This window comes from Argopecten irradians, chromosome 7 (genome assembly GCF_041381155.1).
Source record: "Argopecten irradians isolate NY chromosome 7, Ai_NY, whole genome shotgun sequence".
Taxonomy (NCBI): domain Eukaryota; kingdom Metazoa; phylum Mollusca; class Bivalvia; order Pectinida; family Pectinidae; genus Argopecten; species Argopecten irradians.
Genome location: NC_091140.1, coordinates 3082502 through 3105328, shown reverse-complemented (window position 1 = coordinate 3105328; position 22827 = coordinate 3082502). Strand labels below are relative to the sequence as shown.

General features: G+C 36.5%; 1 protein-coding gene across 1 annotated transcript; it reads left to right on the top strand.

Annotated features, from left to right (window-relative positions):
- The first annotated feature begins 626 nt into the window (after positions 1 to 626).
- LOC138326804 (mitochondria-eating protein-like) lies at positions 627 to 22210 on the top strand. Its single transcript, XM_069272803.1, has 13 exons — positions 627 to 645; positions 1493 to 1727; positions 2238 to 2333; positions 9069 to 9314; positions 10445 to 10483; positions 10914 to 11045; positions 11414 to 11428; positions 12622 to 12835; positions 13193 to 13351; positions 18773 to 18948; positions 19448 to 19577; positions 19917 to 20052; positions 21306 to 22210. The coding sequence occupies exons 1-13, from the start codon at positions 627 to 629 to the stop codon at positions 21317 to 21319; spliced, it is 1611 nt and encodes a 536-aa protein (XP_069128904.1). The 3' UTR covers positions 21320 to 22210.
- The last annotated feature ends 617 nt before the right edge of the window (positions 22211 to 22827 follow it).

Genomic DNA, 22827 nt, shown 5'->3' with positions numbered 1-22827 from the left:
TGTTTACCCCGTGAGAATGACTTTAGGACTTACAGCATAGATATACATCGTTTGTGTAACATATAATCAAGAAATAAAGGATCCTCAACATCCAAGAAGTGTTCTTTTTCCTTTATTTTGGTCAGGATATTGATGTGGTCGACATGTTTCGACCGCTAGGCGGCCGTCATCAGGATCATCTATAACGTCATAATGTTTACTTAACAACTGTAACCAATTCGAACCGCAAATGTGTACTTCAGGGTAGATAAAATTTGTAAAAGTTGTCCTGATGACGGCCGCCTAGCGGTCGAAACATGTCGACCACATCAATATCCTGACCAAAATAAAGGAAAAAGAACACTACTTGGATGTTGAGGATCCTTTATTTCTTGATTATATGTTTTCCACATAAGAAGGAGCTCTACTGAATACCGCAAGGTATCTATCCATCAAGTGTACCGTTATTTGAAACAAGATGAACGTTGGTTCTTTTCTTCATATCTTATTCCCCTAGTGTAACACTTTTATGTTAAGGATTAGAACAAAGCAAGAGAAGTTTGCTTTATCACAAGGCTGTGTATCTTGCTGGTCGTAATTTTCAATCTTCTTCAGTAGGGGTACCACTATTATATCATGTTGTCATCATGTTCCGCAACATTACAAGTAAATAAGATACAATGGACCCTTGATAATCCGGACACTTTTGATCCTAGCCTAAACTGTCCGGATAAACATTTTCAGATTTAGCTAAATTCTGTGTTCTTAGTCAATGTATCATGTATTAGTATTACAGGTAATCAGTTCCCTAACAGTTCCGTTGGAACTATTGGCGTACAGATTATCAGGGGATCATTGTAGTCTAGTATACTGCAGCCCCTAAAGCACCGAGCACATACCTACAGTTTTTTCTCAACTGTTATGATAGGCCATTAAGTCAAATGATTTATATGTTTAATAATATCATTAAAGATAATTAATAGAATGAACTTGCATTCAGTGTTATACTGTTACAGGTGTCTGTAAGGGGGCGTGGCTATCATTAAGTCCCGCCTCCTCCCATTTATCTGTTTAACATTCTGGTTATACTGTTACAGGTGGTCTGTATGGTGGAGCGGCCATTATTAAGTCCCGCCTCCTCCCATTTATCTGTTTAACATTCTGTGTTATACTGTTACAGGTGGTCTGTATGGTGGAGCGGCCATTATTAAGTCCCGCCTCCTCCCATTTATCTGTTTAACATTCTGTGGTTATACTGTTACAGGTGGTCTGTATGGTGGAGCGGCCATTATTAAGTCCCGCCTCCTCCCATTTATCTGTTTAACATTCTGTGTTATACTGTTACAGGTGGTCTGTATGGTGGAGCGGCCATTATTAAGTCCCGCCTCCTCCCATTTATCTGTTTAACATTCTGTGGTATACTGTTACAGGTGGTCTGTATGGTGGAGCGGCCATTATTAAGTCCCGCCTCCTCCCATTTATCTGTTTAACATTCTGTGTTATACTGTTACAGGTGGTCTGTATGGTGGAGCGGCCATTATTAAGTCCCGTCTCCTCCCATTCCTCGGTAGTAACTTCTTTACCACTGGAGGAGCAGTGACAGCTGATGCCAGTCTGTCTGTCCTTGCTGAGGCGGCCGGTAAAAACAGGGAGCTGGATGAACTCCAGGATATGTATGAGCAATCCCTACAGGATTTGGAGGTGGACCTCGATAGTAAGAAGGCGGAGCTACAAGATGTCAGAGATGAGTGAGTGATGATTCTGGGAATGGACAGTATGTCTGTCTATATATGATGGTGTTTGGGAGAAAGGAAGTTATGCTTGTTATAGTTTAGGAATCTTGATTTTGCCATTGAAGGTGATCAAAAAAATTGTAAATTATTGGATGGAAGAAGAGGATGGGATTATGAAATAATTGTTGATATTGGAAAGGAAGTTTTGGATATCAATTAGGAAGGTAGTTAATTGTACATTTTCAGGGATATTCTTTTTATGGATATAAGTAACTTGTTGATACAGAGTAGGGGATGAAAGTGTAGTATTCAACCACATCAACTGGTCTGGTGTGGAATGACACTTGCTCTTAACATGCTGCTGATTTTTCAGGCTTTTGGATGCAAAGAATGAACTTAATCGCAGCATGCGCTCTTCACAAAGTGACAAGATGTTCCTGGAAACAGAAGTACAAGAGTTGAGGAGAAAGTAAGCACCTTATTTTAATTACCCTGTTTGATTTAACTTTTCCTCTCCTTCTACAGGCTACAGGATACCAAGGAGGAGCTCAACCGAACTCTCCGCACATCTACAAGTGATAAAATGTTAACAGAGGTCGAAACTAGAGAGCTAAGGAGGAAGTAAGACAAAATTATATACATAAATTGTGGTCATGGCAACCATACTTGTGGTGACGACAGTTTCTCGCTTCTCCATAGCTCCATAGGTGTCTCTAACCCAGTCATGCATTCCTTTTCTTCTATTAACCAGGAACATGCTGCCTTGATTTCAGTTTCAAGTGTTGAGATTTTACTGGCTGCTGTCATAGGAGACTTTAGACTACATGCTTTGAAATATCTTTTTATAATAATCATCTATCAGTGTTACTTTTGGAATAGTTTGGCTGTGAATTGCATGGTACACTTAATGCCAGTAATCGTTTGGGTTTTTTCCCTTTCTTATTATTGCATATTCATTTAGTTATTTATGATTAAGAGATAAATCTTCAAATATACTATTATAATACAAGTTTTATTGAAATTTTTTTTGTTTTCAAGAATATGATGTTTTTCAAGAGAATTTAGGAAAAAAATACAGTTCAAAATGGGGATCTATCGCAAAAGATTTGTCATTAGACACATAGGCTGCACTCTATCCTCCATGTTTATCACCACTCTATGTATATACCTACACAGCACTCAACCATCCGTATATCGTCTGTCAGTCCTATGGGAGCCCTGTATGTATAGTGTCATCTATAAATATACCTCTGTCATATGTATTGGTAACGGTATCTCTACTCTACCTGCTCAGTTATCAGAACTTTCTCACTAGTTCTAGAGAAGGACAAATTATACAACTGTATCCTTATCACTTGTAGTTTTATCATGGGAACATACTTAATGTGGATATTAAAAATTTAGAAAAACCATCTATATTCCGAGTTGAGGGTGACGATGAAACATACCTTTCATGTGTAGTTTAAATGAAGTTTTGGAGAATTGAAAGATAATTGTCTTTCCTAAGGTAAATTGTGTGTATGATTCTATATGAAGAGTTCCCACTTAATAATCTCTATATATTGTAGTCATGTAACTTTATCAACCAGTACCAGTATATCTTAGGTATATAGCAGTGTAGCTTAACCTTGATATTCAAACAGAGGGAAAATCATATTTAGTTCAATTACGATTAGAGATGATAGAGAAACTAGGTGCTTTTGTTTTTGATGTGAGATGGGAAATGGATAGGGTGTTATTGCACGGCTGGTATGATTAAGCATTGTTTCCATGCATGTGGCTTTGCACTTGTTTTAATGATTTCAGATTTGGTGTGAAATATGTTTTTAGGTCATCTGACCGAAGTTCAGGATGACCTATTGTCATCGTGTTTCGTCCGTCGTCGTGCGCCGTCCGCCGTGCGCCGTCCGACCCCTAGGGGCTGAGGGATGGGGCCCAAAAAAGGGCAAATTTTCTTAATTTTAGCTTTAAAATCCTACTCCTCCTTCATCCTTGGATGGATTTCATCTATATTTGGTGTAAAACATCGTTGGGGAAGGACAATCATATTTTATATAAATGAGCCTGGTCCGACCCCTAGGGGCAGAGGGGCGGGGCTCCAAAAGAGGAAATTTTCTTAATTTTAGCTTTAAAATCCTACTCCTCCTTCATCCTTGAATGGATTTCATCCATATTTGGTGTGAAACATCATTGGGGAAGGACAATCATATTTTATATAAATGAGCCTTGTCCGACCCCTAGGGGCTGAGGGATGGGGCCCCAAAAGGGCAAATTTTCTTAATTTAAGCTTTAAAATCCTACTCCTCTTTCATCCTTGGATGGATTTCATCCATATTTGGTGTGAAACATCATTGGGGAAGGACAATCATATTTTATATAAATGAGCCTGGTCCGACCCCTAGGGGCTGAGGGATGGGGCCCCAAAAAGGGCAAATTTTCTTAGTTTTAGCTTTAAAATCCTACTCCTCCTTCATCCTTGGATGGATTTCATCCATATTTGGTGTGAAACATCATTGGGGATGGACAATCATATTTTATATAAATGAGCCTTGTCCGACCCCTAGGGGCTGAGGGATGGGGCCCCAAAAGGGCAAATTTTCTTAATTTAAGCTTTAAAATCCTACTCCTCTTTCATCCTTGGATGGATTTCATCCATATTTGGTGTGAAACATCATTGGGGAAGGACATTCATATTTTATATAAATGAGCCTGGTCCGACCCCTAGGGGCTGAGGGATGGGGCCCAAAAAAGGGCAAATTTTCTTAATTTTAGCTTTAAAATCCTACTCCTCTTTCATCCTTGGATGGATTTCATCCATATTTGGTGTGAAACATCATTGGGGAAGGACAATCATATTTTATATAAATGAGCCTGGTCCGACCCCTAGGGGCTGAGGGATGGGGCCCAAAAAAGGGCAAATTTTCTTAGTTTTAGCTTTAAAATCCTACTCCTCCTTCATCCTTGGATGGATTTCATCCATATTTGGTGTGAAACATCATTGGGGATGGACAATCATATTTTATATAAATGAGCCTTGTCCGACCCCTAGGGGCTGAGGGGTGGGGCCCCAAAAGGGCAAATTTTCTTAATTTAAGCTTTAAAATCCTACTCCTCCTTCATCCTTGGATGGATTTCATCCATATTTGGTGTGAAACATCATTGGGGAAGGACATTCATATTTTATATAAATGAGCCTGGTCCGACCCCTAGGGGCTGAGGGATGGGGCCCAAAAAAGGGCAAATTTTCTTAATTTTAGCTTTAAAATCCTACTCCTCTTTCATTCTTGAATGGATTTCATCTATATTTGGTGTAAAATATCATTGGGGAAGGACAATCATATTTTATATAAATGAGCCTGGTCCGAACCCTAGGGGCTGAGGGGTGGGGCCCCGAAAGGACAAATTTTCTTAACTTTAGCTTTAAAATCCTACTTCTCCTTCATCCTTGGATGGATTTCATCCATATTTGGTGTGAAACATCGTTGGGGATAGACAATCATATTTTATATAAATGAGCCTGGTGACCCCTAGGGGCAGAGGGGCGGGGCTCCAAAAGAGGAAATTTTCTTAATTTAAGCTTTAAAATCCTACTCCTCCTTCATCCATATTTGGTGTGAAACATCATTGGGGAAGGACAATCATATTTTATATAAATGAGCCTGGTCCGACCCCTAGGGGCAGAGGGGCGGGGCTCCAAAAGGGGAAATTTTCTTAATTTAAGCTTTAAAATCCTACTCCTCCTTCATCCTTGAATGGATTTCATCCATATTTGGTGTGAAACATCATTGGGGAAGGACAATCATATTTTATATAAATGAAATAGATCCGACCACTATGGGCAGAGGGGCGGGGCCCCAAAAGGGCAAATTTTCTTAATTTAAGCTTTAAAATCCTACTCCTCCTTCATCCTTGGATGGATTTCATCCATATTTGGTGTGAAACATCGTTGGGGAAGGACAATCATATTTTATATAAATGAGCCTGGTCCGACCCCTAGGGGCAGAGCTCCAAAAGGGGAAATTTTCTTAATTTAAGCTTTAAAATCCTACTCCTCCTTCATCCTTGAATGGATTTCATCCATATTTGGTGTGAAACATCATTGGGGAAGGACAATCATATTTTATATAAATGAAATAGATCCGACCACTATGGGCAGAGGGGCGGGGCTCCAAAAGGTCAAATTTTCTTAATTTAAGTTAGATCCTACTCCTCCCTCATCCTTGGATGGATTTCATCCATATTTGGTGTAAAACATCATTGGGGAAGGACAATCATATTTTATATAAATGAGCCTGGTCCGACCCCTAGGGACAGAGGGACGGGGCCTAAAAAGGGGAAATTTTCTTAATTTAAGCTTTAAAATCCTACTAGTCCTTCATCCTTGGATGGATTTCATCCATATTTGGTGTGAAACATCATTGGGGAAGGACAATCGTATTTTATATATATGAGTCTGGTCCGACCCCTAGGGGCTGAGGTGTGGGGCCCCAAAAGGGCAAATTTTCTTAATGTTAGCTGGCCCACTTCCTGTTTTCAGATTTCGGTCTCCAATCTAAATGAAAATTGGTCTATAGGGGTTTAAATTAATGCCGAACAACATGCAAACATTTTCATTAAGTCTTTGGTTTTCCAAGATGGCCGCTGGCCCACTTCCTGTTTTCAGGTTTCAGTCTCCAATCTCAAGGAAAATTGGTCTATAGGGGTTTTAATTGATTCTGAAGGGGAACTTTAGGTGAGGACAATCATATTTTATAAAGGACCGAGCTAAGACCCATGGGGATAGTATGGCGGATGTCCAAAATGGAAGCTTTGCTGAAATTTGGCTTTAAAATCCGTAAATGGGTTACAACCATATATGGATGAAGGGCTACCAAGTTTGTTCAACGAATGACATTTACCTATTTCAGAAACTTACATATTCAACTAAGGAGTTCCTTGTATTGTTTATATATTAATCGTTAACCAATACTTTATACTGTGACTTTGTTGTTTTGTGCAATGAGTCAGATGACCGTTAATTATAAGGCCCATGGGCCTCTTGTTTATGTAAATAATGAATTGAATAAATACAAAGAAATTTTCCTTTTTATAGAAATATTAAGACAATCACTTGACAAAGTATGAACATATGAGTCATTCCTGGTAATGGTTCACACTTGAACAGGTTATGTGATTTTTTCATGTACCAGGAATTTTCTTAATTTAGTTTTCACTTTAAAATTGGATATGCTCTTACTGACATTGATTTAGAATGTATATGTTGATGTTAATAATGAATTAGTTGTTGAATATACTTCATGTTTTTTTGTATTATGTATATGTCACATGATTTATGTTGCTATATATATAAACATTTAATTCACCAATAATTGAAGGAATACAATTGTTCCAATATATTGTAATTATGACTATTGTGTACTAGTGATAATGATCACCAGTGATCACTGGTACATATACTACACTCTACACCAGCACCTTGTATATCACTCCATCTAATGTCTGTCACCATAACGCTACTGTGATGAGCATCTCATTTTCAAGTTTAAAGAAAGATTATGGATATTGTTAAAAAAATAAAATAACTGATCAATTTTCTGATTGACTGTATAAGGAACAAAGACATTACGGTTGTTGGGTCAGGTCGAAGCTGGACAGGTTTTAGCCTGTAAGGCAACCATCTTTGTTACAGGGTTCGTGTACAGATTCCAGTGTTGTTTAACCTTTGATATGACCTGATAACTTTAATGCTGTAGTTCTGCCGTCTCATCACAGGAGCAAGTCACAGCTACTGAGTCACTTATAGTCACTTAGGTCACAGCTACTGAGTCACTCATAGTCACTTAGGTCACAGCTACTGAATCACTCATAGTCACTTAGGTCACAGCTTCTGAGTCACTCATAGTCACTTAGGTCACAGCTACTGAGTCACTCATAGTCACTTAGGTCACAGCTACTGAGTCACTCATAGTCACTTAGGTCACAGCTACTGAGTCACTCATAGTCACTTAGGTCACAGCTACTGAGTCACTCATAGTCACTTAGGTCACAGCTACTGAGTCACTCATAGTCACTTAGGTCACAGCTACTGAGTCACTCATAGTCACTTAGGTCACTAGTCACAAGGGCTACTGTCACAGCTTTAGACCAATAGTGACTTGAATGACCACCAGATAACATGCCATGTAATGGTCAGTACAGCTACTAGTTGTCACAGATACCTAGCCACCACATTATAGTCACTGTGTAACAGTGTCACAGCGGCTGAGCTATTGTACGAGTCACAAGGGCTACTGTCACAGCTTTAGATCAATAGTCACTAGAATGACCACCAGATAACATGTCATGTAATGGTCAGTACAGCTACTAGTTGTCACAGACACTTAGCTACCACATTATAGTCACTGTGGCTGAACCAAAGTTATGGCCACGGTGTGGCCACTATCACATTCTCGTAGATATTAGTGGCACATGTATACTAGAGCTTGCTAATCTGCGATAATCACCAGCTTTACTACTATATAGTATTTCAGCCTTTGACACAATGCCAATATTCCACCATTGTTACAGATATCTTAGGCCATATAAAAATTTCAATGAATAGCTTCAGTAGATCAGCACATTTGTAAACCTACTACAACACAAAAAATGCTAAGCTAATCAGATTTGACAGGGACAGAGGCACACGCATGTTGCTGGCATTTGTCACGCCTGGCCAGAAGTCATTATAGTAGGCTGTGTTGGTGTGTGTTCATTCCAGCAGTTCTATTATGGTGACTTAAGTACAATGTAGCATGTTATTGTAAAGTTAATTGTGTAGATCAACTAATTACAACTGTAATACACAGTCTATACAGGGAGCTGTAGTGTTATGTAGAACTATAGGAATTACTCTCACTATCGACCAAATTATTTCACTACCAAAAGCCGATAGTAACAACAGTAAAATTTCAAGGCTAATATGACTTTGTAGAGATTTATAGATTTAAAGTACTTCATGAAGTAGTCCCTTTTAAAAGAAGTCTTTTTAATCTGTTCAAAACTTTCTCTTAGTTTACATAATATTTGTATTTCACTAAACAAATCATTCACTGCTACATTATATCTATAATGCACAACTTAATAAAAAGAAACGTCTAAAAATATGTGACATTTGATGCATCATTAATACAAGATGTGACATAAAAATAATCCTGTGTAAATATTTTACATGTACACAGGCGTAAAAGTAATCACTGCTATTGAATGATATTTTCTGCTGATGAGTTGATGGAGTTTTTCATTATCTTTTCATGTCACTCATTATTGGTATCGTGCTACCATCAAAATCATCATGGTGTGTTTTCATGTTTTTTTTAGACTTGCACTAGCTGAGGATGAAGTGCGTACATTAAGATCCAAAGCAGGATTGCTAACTGATTACGAAACCCAAGTTCGTCGCTTGCGTGATGATATCGCATTGCTTACCTCTAGGAGAGATTCATTGTACCGCTCGTCCTCATCCATGTCATTGCCCCTAAAGGATGACACTTATCTGTCATCTCATTCTCAATTAAAAGATGACCCGCCCAAAAAGAGTGAATCTTATAAAGATCACAAGTCTGGGTAAGACTGGTAGCCGGACCAGCTGTATACGGTCAAGAGCTTTTGTAGCAAACTTCAGTGTGACTCTGCTTAATCATGTGGTCCAAGTTCTTGAATTTAAAATGATCAACCTGATTCCAAATTTAAAGCTGGAACTGGATAAATTCAATTCTTTCAACAAATAAAACAAACATAAAATAAGTCAATGTGGAAAGAACACCATTAAGTGTGTTAAAAATCTTGAAGATCCGAGAACTTTGACCACACTGTTAAAACTGCACTCATCCTTAGCGCTAGCCCATCATGTGTGTGTCTTTCATTGTACTCACTCCACTCAAACGCCAACATCATAGTCACCATTGCTATCCGCCATACTCATCCTCTCATTGACATATACTCAAACCTAAAGCTTACTTACCTGAGCCATCATACTGCTAACTAGCCATTAACTAAGCTGAGCGATTTTACTCCCTAACAAACCATCACCTAACTAACCCGAGCCATCATATTTATTTTACAGCGTCTTTTTGTCCGTGGCGTGGGAGAAGGGAGCTTGGATAACGTGTTCTCTGTGTATTGTCTCTATACCCATTCTTGTACAACTAGAAGAAAATGTTCGTGGTGTGAAAACTTAATTTTTATCTGTGTGTCATGAGAAAAAAATTCGTAATTTCTCTTAAAAAGAAGTTTATATTGAATTTACTTTTGTTTTAAACGGAGTGTGTTTTGTTTCTAAGTAGATGTCAAATACTTATCAGACGGAGCTTCATTTTTGTTTTTATTTGTGGTGTTGGTGTTTTAATATGCTTTTCATTCAACACTGTGAAAAGAAATTTTGATTAAAAGGGAAATTAAATTACTGCTATTAAATGAAATTTTTGCTGCCAAAGAAGAAATGATAAACAAAAATGAAAAAAAAGATATCTTTCTATTTGCTGTATGGTTTTCTATTATCTATTGAAAAATAAAGAAAGAAAGAAAAGGGGAAAAAAAATCGAAACAAAATAAAAAAAAAATAAACAAAAAAGAAAAAACATAAAAAATGGAACTAAGATCGATTTGAAGCCATGATTTCAAAGAATTTTTTTTGAATACTTAATAATTTTGATGATTTTGGCTTTTATATGATGTTCAATGGTTTGTCATTGTAGAGAATTAGAGGATGATATCGTACCGCGACTAAACGATTGGTAATACAGACTCTACTAAAACATGCTAATCAACTAAGGCAGTGGTTTGATGTTACAAAGGCTTGACTTTGCATGTTAATTCATATTGAAACAAAAACTTAAATATAAAGATTCTACATGCAATTTGATTTGGATAAGAATGTCATCATTTTGACAAGTGAAAAACATACTGTGATTGGCAAGCTTGTGAATTGCATTTTGCATTGTTTTGAGGTATTTTTTTTGCGTATGAAGATTTTTGATACCTTTGCTTTCTAGCATCAGTGGATAAATGCAGATTAATGCATGGCAGGACAATTAAGCTTTATACAATTTGAGACATTTGCTGGTGGTGACACAAGAATGGGTTAGATGACCACAGAGCTGTTCGTCCACTCACCATGTATCTATATATGTAACCCTGGACAATGTCCATCCTTGTCTTCCCTAGGCTGGCTGACTCCCAGGACGAAATTGTCAAGTTACGAGCTAGGTCTGGTCTAGTAGATGATTATCAACGGGAGTTAAGGAATCTTAGGGACGAGCTGTCTATTGTCAGCTCCAAAAAGAGCTATCTAGATAGGTAAGCCTCCTATACTTAGGGTGACGGAATATAGACCTATATCACCATCCCTTTCCCTAAAGCTTTCTGGACATTTTTGGAGCACATTGGATCACTCATAAATAAGCATATTTTTCACTGTGTGGTTCTTGATCATTCTGTATTTGTAGTTAGATCTTTTTGGTTGAATTACCATCTAGTGTACTAGAAATAAAGATAGATTTAATTACCATGGTATCTGCTGATGATATTAAATATATATATGATGTAGTATTGTGTGTGAATTGGCTATAAAATGTACACCAATTGTCTTCATGAGCATAAGTCCTACGATAGCTCGCTAACATGTAACAAAAACTTAACCTATTCATTTCTGATTTCATCATAAGCTCTAAACCACAAAGGTAAGCCATTTACACCTGCTTGGAATCTCATCTACTAGTTAGAACGCCCTGAAATCTACAGGTTCCAATTCTCCTGCTTCTAAACTATTGCCAAGGAAATCTAGTTTAATTGATTGAATTTTAAAAATTAATTTTTGAACTTGATATCCAATGACCAAGGTCTCAAATCTTGGAAGAATATCACACTGTGCCTTTTTCTTTGCTTAAAATTTTATTAATCTTAAAAATGAAATCTTACGGAGGATAAACATTGATTTTCCTTCAGTTTTAAGGAATGTTTGAGAGAACAAAAAAACAAACAAGGCAAATTCAATCTTTCTGATTTCCTCAGTTAATGTACAGAAATACAGGAGAAAAGTTGAAACAGGAATTCAAACTAATGCTTCTCAATAAATAAAGATACTAAATGGGTATTAATTTTAAATGATATAAAAGAAAACTTTGTGATCAGTCAAGTTTTAAAATTATCATACAATGATTTTGGGCTGACACTCGAGTTAAATTCTCTTACAATGATTTTGGGCTGAAACTCGTGTTAATTCTCTTACAAGGATTTTGGGCTGAAACTCATGTTAAGATAAATCGCTTACATTGTTTTCGTATTGGAATTCCATTGACCTTCATTATTTTATCCTATGTATTCTGAGTGGTTATATGTAGTGATGGTTTTGGTGGATTAATATTGTAACCGCGGAGACAGCCCTGGGATTGATATTGTCCGGACTCTGTATTCCTAATCCCAGTCTCTCCGCAGGCTCTAACAGTTCATTGTCTATTTCAACAGGAAATACCAGACAAATATTAACATATATAAGCAATATAGAAGTAACGTAAAATTAATTTGTCACATTGGCTTATTTGCATGATAGATATTGCACTTCTATAAACATTTGACACATTTTTATTTTGATATTCAGTTTTAATCTCTTTTAATCTGAATTTTGATTTTATAGTGTCCATTCATAAGTAACAGTTATCAATAAATATACATCACTATCAACTTTCATATGATCTTTCATGAAAAGGTTGAATTTTCAATTTCATAAGGTGATTGTCTGACAAAGTTTAAGATCATTTTATCAATTTTTGTAGATAATATAATTTATCAATATAACAATAATCAAGGAAGCCATTTTGTGACCTATTGACCTCCGTGACCTTGTTGATGTATACATTGGCGTGTTTGTCTACAGTGACATTTTAGGATCTCTGTCGCGGTACTCCTACTCTCCACGTATCTGCTCTCCCCTGTCCAGCAATGATACTGTCCAGAAAGTGAGACAACACAACCTCGTCTCACAGTTCAACGACATGTTCAGCAACCAGCGACTTGATGCCATGGATACGCTGCGTCGTTACTCAGACGACTATGAAAACAACCAACGTATCATCTTCCTTGCTGTACAGGTTTGTTTACTTATTTCAAGAAATCAGTCTTCTAGAACTTTTTAATAATAAAAACAAAAACAGTGTTCCAAGTGACCCCTTGAGATGCAACCCTACTAGTAAATATATCAGTTATCCCCCTTGAGCTGTAAATTTAAATATGACTTACCTTATCTTACCCAAGTTCGGACTCCGATCTAATAAACTACACATATCAGTTGTTTCCCCTTAGCTATAAACTTAACATTCACCTCCCTTGAGCTGTAAACTCCTATTATTACTCATTGATGTAATTTTGACTGATTATCTCCCCTGACCTGTAAACTGTTTACCTGCGAGTTATCTCTCTTGTCTGTAATATCTCCCCTGATGTTGTAGGAAGCCTACTGTGCAGCCAAGTTGGCATTCCGTCAGTTTAAGATGAAGGTTCGTGCTAACCTGGCGGCCACACACATTGGACCAGAGACTCTAGAGGAAGCTGTACAGGACTACATCAACAGGAACACAGACCTGTACGATCTTCCAGGAATGGTGTCGGTAAGTCACTCATTTTGATTAACTCAATAGAACTTTCAAATGTCATATCAATATTATTTCTGTGGTATTGCTTTGCTAGGAGAGAACTTGCCATGAAATTGTTTATTGTTCAATCGTTTTCAAGTTATCATTGAAATAAAATTTTGTTGAAATTGAAATTAAAATTGCTTTGCTGTGAATATTCACCATCAGTAAAAACCTGTTTTTAATGTTTCATTTATTGTTTGACAGTTAGTGCTGTTGTACTTGTTGAGAGTGTTGTATTTCGAGTGTTTTACTTTGGATATGTTAGTGCTGTTGTACTTGTTGAGAGTGTTGTATTTCGAGTGTTTTACTTTGGATATGTTAGTGCTGTTGTACTTGTTGAGAGTGTTGTATTTTCAGTGTTTTACTTTGGATAGTTATGCTTTGTACTGTTATGTTGGTTATGTTCAGTGTTTTACTTTGTTGTGTGTTGTACTTGTTGAGAGTGTTGTATTTCAGTGTTTTACTTTGATATTTAGTGTGTTGTACTTGTTGAGAGTGTTGTATTTCAGTGTTTTACTTTGTATGTTAGTGCTTTGTACTTGTTGAGAGTGTTGTATTTCAAGTGTTTTACTTTGGATATGTTAGTGCTTTGTACTTTTCGTGTTTTACTTTGGATATGTTAGTGGTGTTGTACTTGTTGAGAGTGTTGTATTTCAAGTGTTTTACTTTGGATATGTTAGTGCTGTTGTACTTGTTGAGAGTGTTGTATTTCGAGTGTTTTACTTTGGATATGTTAGTGCTGTTGTACTTGTTGAGAGTGTTGTATTTCAAGTGTTTTACTTTGGATATGTTAGTGCTGTTGTACTTGTTGAGAGTGTTGTATTTCGAGTGTTTTACTTTGGATATGTTAGTGCTGTTGTACTTGTTGAGAGTGTTGTATTTCGAGTGTTTTACTTTGGATATGTTAGTGCTGTTGTACTTGTTGAGAGTGTTTTATTTCGAGTGTTTTACTTTGGATATGTTAGTGCTGTGGTACTTGTTGAGAGTGTTGTATTTCGAGTGTTTTACTTTGGATATGTTAGTGCTGTTGTACTTGTTGAGAGTGTTGTATTTCGAGTGTTTTACTTTGGATATGTTAGTGCTGTTGTACTTGTTGAGAGTGTTGTATTTCGAGTGTTTTACTTTGGATATGTTAGTGCTGTTGTACTTGTTGAGAGTGTTGTATTTCGAGTGTTTTACTTTGGATATGTTTAGTGCTGTTGTACTTGTTGAGAGTGTTGTATTTCGAGTGTTTTACTTTGGATATGTTAGTGCTGTTGTACTTGTTGAGAGTGTTGTATTTCGAGTGTTTTACTTTGGATATGTTAGTGCTGTTGTACTTGTTGAGAGTGTTGTATTTCGAGTGTTTTACTTTGGATATGTTAGTGCTGTTGTACTTGTTGAGAGTGTTGTATTTCAAGTGTTTTACTTTGGATATGTTAGTGCTGTTGTACTTGTTGAGAGTGTTGTATTTCAAGTGTTTTACTTTGGATATGTTAGTGCTGTTGTACTTGTTGAGAGTGTTGTATTTCAGTGTTTTACTTTGGATATGTTAGTGCTGTTGTACTTGTTGAGAGTGTTGTATTTCGAGTGTTTTACTTTGGATATGTTAGTGCTGTTGTACTTGTTGAGAGTGTGTTGTATTTCATAGTGTTTTACTTTGGATATGTTAGTGCTGTTGTACTTGTTGAGAGTGTTGTGTATTTCGAGTGTTTTACTTTGGATATGTTAGTGCTGTTGTACTTGTTGAGAGTGTTGTATTTCAAGTGTTTTACTTTGGATATGTTAGTGCTGTTGTACTTGTTGAGAGTATTGTATTTCAAGTGTTTTACTTTGGATATGTTAGTGCTGTTGTACTTGTTGAGAGTGTTGTATTTCGAGTGTTTTACTTTGGATATGTTAGTGCTGTTGTACTTGTTGAGAGTGTTGTATTTCGAGTGTTTTACTTTGGATATGTTAGTGGTGTTGTACTTGTTGAGAGTGTTGTATTCTTGGATATGTTAGTGCTTTGTACTTGTTGAGAGTGTTGTATTTCGAGTGTTTTACTTTGGATATGTTAGTGCTGTTGTACTTGTTGAGAGTGTTGTATTTCAAGTGTTTTACTTTGGATATGTTAGTGCTGTTGTACTTGTTGAGAGTGTTGTATTTCAAGTGTTTTACTTTGGATATGTTAGTGCTGTTGTACTTGTTGAGAGTGTTGTATTTCAAGTGTTTTACTTTGGATATGTTAGTGCTGTTGTACTTGTTGAGAGTGTTGTATTTCAAGTGTTTTACTTTGGATATGTTAGTGCTGTTGTACTTGTTGAGAGTGTTGTATTTCGAGTGTTTTACTTTGGATATGTTAGTGGTGTTGTACTTGTTGAGAGTGTTTTACTTTGGATATGTTAGAGCTGTTGTACTTGTTGAGAGTATTGTATTTCGAGTGTTTTACTTTGGATATGTTAGTGCTGTGGTACTTGTTGAGAGTGTTGTATTTGAATTTTACTTTGGATAGTGTTTTACTTTGGATATGTATAGTGCTGTTGTACTTGTGGACTGTTGTATTCAGTGTTTTACTTTGGATATGTTAGGCTGTTGTACTTGTTGAGAGTATTGTATTTCGAGTGTTTTACTTTGGATATGTTAGTGCTGTTGTACTTGTTGAGAGTGTTGTATTTTGATGTTTACTTTGGATATGTTTGTTACTTGTGAGAGTGTTTTACTTTGGATATGTTAGTGCTGTTGTACTTGTTGAGAGTGTTGTATTTCGAGTGTTTTACTTTGGATATGTTAGTGCTGTTGTACTTGTTGAGAGTGTTGTATTTCAAGTGTTTTTACTTTGGATATGTTAGTGCTGTTGTACTTGTTGAGAGTGTTGTATTTCGAGTGTTTTACTTTGGATATGTTAGTGCTGTTGTACTTGTTGAGAGTGTTGTATTTCGAGTGTTTTACTTGATATGGATAGAGTGTTGTATTTCGTGTTTTACTTTGGATGTTAGTGCTGTTGTACTTGTTGAGAGTGTTGTATTTCGAGTGTTTTACTTTGGATATGTTAGTGCTGTTGTACTTGTTGAGAGTGTTGTATTTCGAGTGTTTTACTTTGGATATGTTAGTGTGTTGTACTTGTTGAGAGTGTTGTATTTCGAGTGTTTTACTTTGGATATGTTAGTGCTGTTGTACTTGTTGAGAGTGTTGTATTTCGAGTGTTTTACTTTGGATATGTTAGTGCTGTTGTACTTTTACTTGGATTGTAGTGTTGTATTTCGAGTGTTTTACTTTGGATATGTTAGTGCTGTTGTACTTGTTGAGAGTGTTGTATTTCAGTGTTTTACTTTGGATATGTTAGTGCTGTTGTACTTGTTGAGAGTGTTGTATTTCGAGTGTTTTACTTTGGATATGTTAGTGCTGTGGTACTTGTTGAGAGTGTTGTATTTCAAGTGTTTTACTTTGGATATGTTAGTGCTGTTGTACTTGTTGAGAGTGTTGTATTTCGAGTGTTTTACTTTGGATATGTTAGTGCTGTTGTACTTGTTGAGAGTGTTGTATTTCGAGTGTTTTACTTTGGATATGTTAGTGGTGTTGTACTTGTTGAGAGTGTTTTACTTTGGATATGTTAGTGCTGTTGTACTTGTTGAGAGTGTTGTATTTCGAGTGTTTTACTTTGGATATGTTAGTGCTGTTGTACTTGTTGAGAGTGTTGTATTTCACTTTGGATATGTTAGTGCTGTTGTACTTGTTGAGAGTGTTGTATTTCGAGTGTTTTACTTTGGATATGTTTGGGTTAGTGCTGTTGTACTTGTTGAGAGTGTTGTATTTCGAGTGTTTTACTTTGGATATGTTAGTGCTGTTGTACTTGTTGAGAGTGTTGTATTTCAAGTGTTTTACTTTGGATATGTTAGTGCTGTTGTACTTGTTGAGAGTGTTGTATTTCGAGTGTTTTACTTTGGATATGTTAGTGCTGTTGTACTTGTTGAGAGTGTTGTATTTCGAGTGTTTTACTTTGGATATGTTAGTGCTGTTGTACTTGTTGAGAGTGTTTTACTTTGGATATGTTAGTGCTGTTGTACTTGTTGAGAGTGTTGTATTTCGAGTGTTTTACTTTGGATATGTTAGTGCTGTTGTACTTGTTGAGAGTGTTGTATTTCAAGTGTTTTACTTTGGATATGTTAGTGCTGTTGTACTTGTTGAGAGTGTTGTATTTCGAGTGTTTTACTTTGGATATGTTAGTGCTGTTGTACTTGTTGAGAGTGTTGTATTTCGAGTGTTTTACTTTGGATATGTTAGTGCTGTTGTACTTGTTGAGAGTGTTTTACTTTGGATATGTTAGTGCTGTTGTACTTGTTGAGAGTGTTGTATTTCGAGTGTTTTACTTTGGATATGTTAGTGCTGTTGTACTTGTTGAGAGTGTTGTATTTCGAGTGTTTTACTTTGGATATGTTAGTGCTGTTGTACTTGTTGAGAGTGTTGTATTTCAAGTGTTTTACTTTGGATATGTTAGTGCTGTTGTACTTGTTGAGAGTGTTGTATTTCGAGTGTTTTACTTTGGATATGTTAGTGCTGTTGTACTTGTTGAGAGTGTTGTATTTCGAGTGTTTTACTTTGGATATGTTAGTGCTGTTGTACTTGTTGAGAGTGTTGTATTTCGAGTGTTTTACTTTGGATATGTTAGTGCTGTTGTACTTGTTGAGAGTGTTGTATTTCGAGTGTTTTACTTTGGATATGTTAGTGCTGTTGTACTTGTTGAGAGTGTTGTATTTCAAGTGTTTTACTTTGGATATGTTAGTGCTGTTGTACTTGTTGAGAGTGTTGTATTTCAAGTGTTTTACTTTGGATATGTTAGTGCTGTTGTACTTGTTGAGAGTGTTGTATTTCGAGTGTTTTACTTTGGATATGTTAGTGCTGTTGTACTTGTTGAGAGTGTTGTATTTCGAGTTTACTTTGGATATGTTAGTGCTGTTGTACTTGTTGAGAGTGTTGTATTTCGAGTGTTTTACTTTGGATATGTTAGTGCTGTTGTACTTGTTGAGAGTGTTGTATTTCGAGTGTTTTACTTTGGATATGTTAGTGCTGTTGTACTTGTTGAGAGTGTTGTATTTCGAGTGTTTTACTTTGGATATGTTAGTGCTGTTGTACTTGTTGAGAGTGTTGTATTTCGAGTGTTTTACTTTGGATATGTTAGTGCTGTTGTACTTGTTGAGAGTGTTGTATTTCGAGTGTTTTACTTTGGATATGTTAGTGCTGTTGTACTTGTTGAGAGTGTTTTACTTTGTTGACAATGCTGTACATTCTAATACTATGTATAATGATACCAGACGCTGCTCTTAAAACTGTTGTTTGCTGTGGCTTGGCTAGCTGGCTTCTTACTAATGGAATGCCCCACCACATCAGAGCAAATAATTTATTTTGCACCCTGTAAATCAGTTTGCCATTTCACAGGATGTGATTCGTGCGCTGAACCGTAACCCCAAGATCTACCTACCCCCAGATGTGACCTTCGCCATCATCCAGCCATTCATCCGCGAAGGCTGTAAGCTTGCCTGGCAGATGAATGCTCTTGCCCACCCCCTGGACATCTCTGTGGCCTCTGATGCTGAGTTGTTTGATGACAAGAAGTAAGATATTCCACGAAAATGGTTAACATTTAAGAAGGTTTGAAAAAAAAAAAGGATGGCTTTGTTTGTGTTATGGCATAAAGTCATCAGATTTCTAATATCGGTAATTTATATTCTGTGGTGAAATATAGTTTTACAAATACCTTATCCATCTTCTACTTGAGGTAATAACATTTTTGAAACAATAGCATTATTGTTTTGTCTCTTTAGCAATGATTTAGTTTGCAATACATAATGAATAAGAAAAGATCACTCAACTAGGTATCTTTCCTTTTACATTTATATTTCTTTATGAGTATGTTATAGTGAAACTAATAAAGCGCAGTCTTATGATGAGTATGTTATAGTGAAACTAATAAAGCGCAGTCTTATGATGAGTATGTTATAGTGAAACTAATAAAGCGCAGTCTTATGATGAGTATGTTATAGTGAAACTAATCATCAATTTTCCATTATTTACGCAGTAGAAATAAAGCACGGTCTTCTGTCTGTTACTTAGGTACAGGAGGAGTTACGACTCGGAGTACACCGCCCCTCTCATCAACCATCACATCTGGCCTTGTCTCATCCAGGGAATCAAGATCATCACCAAGGGGGAGGCTGTCACACGCCGTGGTGCCTCCCTAGGGGTAAGTTATCTCCCCTTCCTATGATTTCTAGACTCTGTATATGTCTTCCTTCTTTATCTGACAAAGATTAAGTCTCTTTCTAAATTTCCATGGGAACCCTCTGATAATACCGTTTTACTTGAACTGTTCAGTAGTGATTGTCCCCCTTTAGATTCTGCATGATATCTGGTGAAAGATTTTTAAGTTTAATCTGTGATATGATTTGATTTAACAGTTATGTTGAATGCATGCTTCTGTCTTTCTTAGACGATTTTTATCCACGTTTTATGTTGTTATATTTAGTTCTTGTTGGACACTCCCCTCCCCTCTCACATTCATGTGGTGGGTGCTTTATTTCAGGGATCCAGCCGAAGGAGCAGGAGCCCTACTAGGTCCCGTTCCATCAGTCCTCGTCCACGCTCCCGCTCCCGATCTCTGAGCCCCACTCGTCGCAGTCGCTCGCCCAGCCCACGACGAATCGGCGCCTACACCTCAGGTCTGTGGTAACACACACCACCTGTCAGCCAGTCTTTAGCAGCAGGCTCCTATCTACATTTTCTACCTATAGACTCTCTGCTTTGGTCGCCATGGCGATCCTCACCCAGCTAACACTGTTGGTGGTGGACCAGAAAACCTATATTTTTATGATAGATTTAATTGTATGTGCTATAACTTGTAAATGTGTATGGGACATGGTGGTGACCCTTTGTATATATCGTGTGAGCATGTATATAACCTCCCAACAGGAATCTGTATAACTTATTGGAATGATAGTTAATCATTATATTTGTAACTCATATCCATTATCAGGAGTGGAAAGGTCATTTTATGCAAGAAAAAAATTGAATGATTTTAAATTAAATATTATTATAAAATATGTTTTGTTTCCCAGTAAACACACATTAGAAGCTGAGTGTTATGAGATTTACCTTTCTGATGGTGTGAAGTTTTGCTGTGAATGACCTCTGCACATTTTACTGATCAGTATAGTATATATTAATGACTTATATTTATAGATTTAAGTTTGTATTGTGTGGTATTAGACTTTCCTGTCTATTAATAAAGTGTAATGGGTCTGTTTCAGTAAACTGAGATACTGTCTTTCCTTCTGTTGTATATAAATAGTATTGACTCCTGTCGCTGTCCACACCAGACCTGCCCCCGGTACTCCGGGCTGAGTCTCTGGTGTGATGGTCGGCATGGAAACATCTAACTTTACAGTATTTAATCACCTGTGTGTTATTTCTGTGTGCTAACCTAATTTGACCTAGTGCAGGTCATACTGTCCAAGCAACTGTGATATACATTTATTTATTGTTTCTTCTTGATTGCACAATCATTTTTTTCTTTAATTACTCTCACTTTTCCTGATGTGTTATGAGCCTCTGTGTATGTATGAGGTCTTTGTCTGTCCCTTTCCAAGCCTGACACGGCACAATCTTGTATTAAAGGAGGGATGATGTCACGTTTTTGTGTTAAAATCATTGGAAAATCACCTTTGTATCAAGCAAAAAAATGAGTTCAAAGATAATGTTATTAATTTCATAAGTGCTAGTGATTTGATGTAGATATAATTTGAAGGCAAATTGTAACTTTTGATTAAACTCTCAGAAATTGATAATGTTTGGAGTGAGAAATGTAACAATGTAAGACTTCTGTAGGTCGAGACTTTTCAGTTTGTATGGATGTTCTATCAGTCCAAGTATGATATAATCTGACAAGGTGATGATATATCGACTCTTTTTTCAGACCCGGTATATTAAACGGTGGTAGTGGGAGATTGTTGATCATGTTTACGATGGAGAGGGCGGCCATATCATCCCAACATCACATCATTGGACACAGTGGTTACGATTGTTTCATAGTGAATGTTTATCACTAGTGATATCTGTCCTCTATCTACAGAATTCTAACACTCCTGTGATTGGACTTGCACAGAAATGTTTTATCTAACATTTGTTTTGACTCCCTACACAATCTGTTTTGTTTAAAAACCCTGTCCACTTTAAAACTGTCGACAGAGCAGTGAAACTCTACATGAGGCCAAATTTGTGTTGAAATTTGTGTCTGAAAAACTTTTCAGGAAATTTTCTCAGAATCATTTGTCTAGTTTTCATCATTGATAATCATTAAGCAAGTTTTTTTTTGTTTTAGGATTTTGGGTGTTTTATCTTTCTGTGCCTACAGGGCCATCATAGTCTACATATAGCTGCTGTGATACTGATGATAAAGCTAATATATTTCATACTTATATTATTATAGATATATTTATTTTTACTGTTGAGTTGAGTTTACATGTTGAAGTAGAAAGTGCAGGCATCATTCGTCCGTCCCAACTCATTAAATATACCTTTTAATGTTTTTTAGTCATAATTCATTGTGATATATAATATATATAATTATATAAATGGTATTTTTTATTAACAGGGATGTACCTAATTTAGGGAAATTGTTAAATGGTTTTTGTGTGATATTTCGTAGATAGATAAAACCATGGGTTAGTAAACCACCTGGAGCGTGTACCACTAGATACTAGCACTGTGAAAGGAGAAGTTATTTTCGTTGAGGAAGTGTTGAAGGAGCACTGCACACCTATACCCATTGGCTGTACATTATTGTAGATTTTATACAGTAATAAAATCTGTTTACCATCACCTCTCGTTGTCTTGTATTTCCCAGGTAGTAGTCTTGCTGTACACCAACTCATTTTTGAGGTGACATAATTTTTGCGTTTCCATGCCTTAGTACTTTTTCATGGCAATTTACCTTCACATTTAAGAACCATAAGTTTCCACTGCACCTATGCTTTACACTTTTTATGCACCAGTGCATTTTTGCGATTTCTACTTGTAAATGAAATCTGCAAAATTTAATCACAATGCGAGAGTTGGTTTACAGTATTGTACTTCCACTAATGAACTTTTGTATGGTGCAGGTCACATTTCAAGGCCAAAGGTCATGCCTAACCTCTTAAGGGTAAAGAGGGAAAAACCAGTACCTTGATCATCCATTTTGAATCTTCATGTAATGAGGTTATCTGTGGGATCTCGAAACTTAAAGATGCTCCATTGCTGACAAAAGGCATTTTTTCGCTATCAAAAACAGGAGCAGACAATTTAGTATTTTTCTTCAGTTACAAAAGTAACTTACTTTACACCATTACCACCATTGAAAAGTTTGAGCTTCTAATTTTACTTCAAGACAAAAATATTGAAAATAATTATTTGCATCCCGAAAAAATCTGTTGCACTATGTCCTACCTGGTATATGG

Excerpts from the sequence above, each read along its gene's own strand:
- LOC138326804 (XM_069272803.1), top strand. Across the intron at positions 1,728-2,237 it reads CTACAAGATGTCAGAGATGA|GCTACAGGATACCAAGGAGG; the intron begins GTGAGTGATGAT and ends CTCCTTCTACAG. Across the intron at positions 19,578-19,916 it reads GCCGTGGTGCCTCCCTAGGG|GGATCCAGCCGAAGGAGCAG; the intron begins GTAAGTTATCTC and ends GCTTTATTTCAG.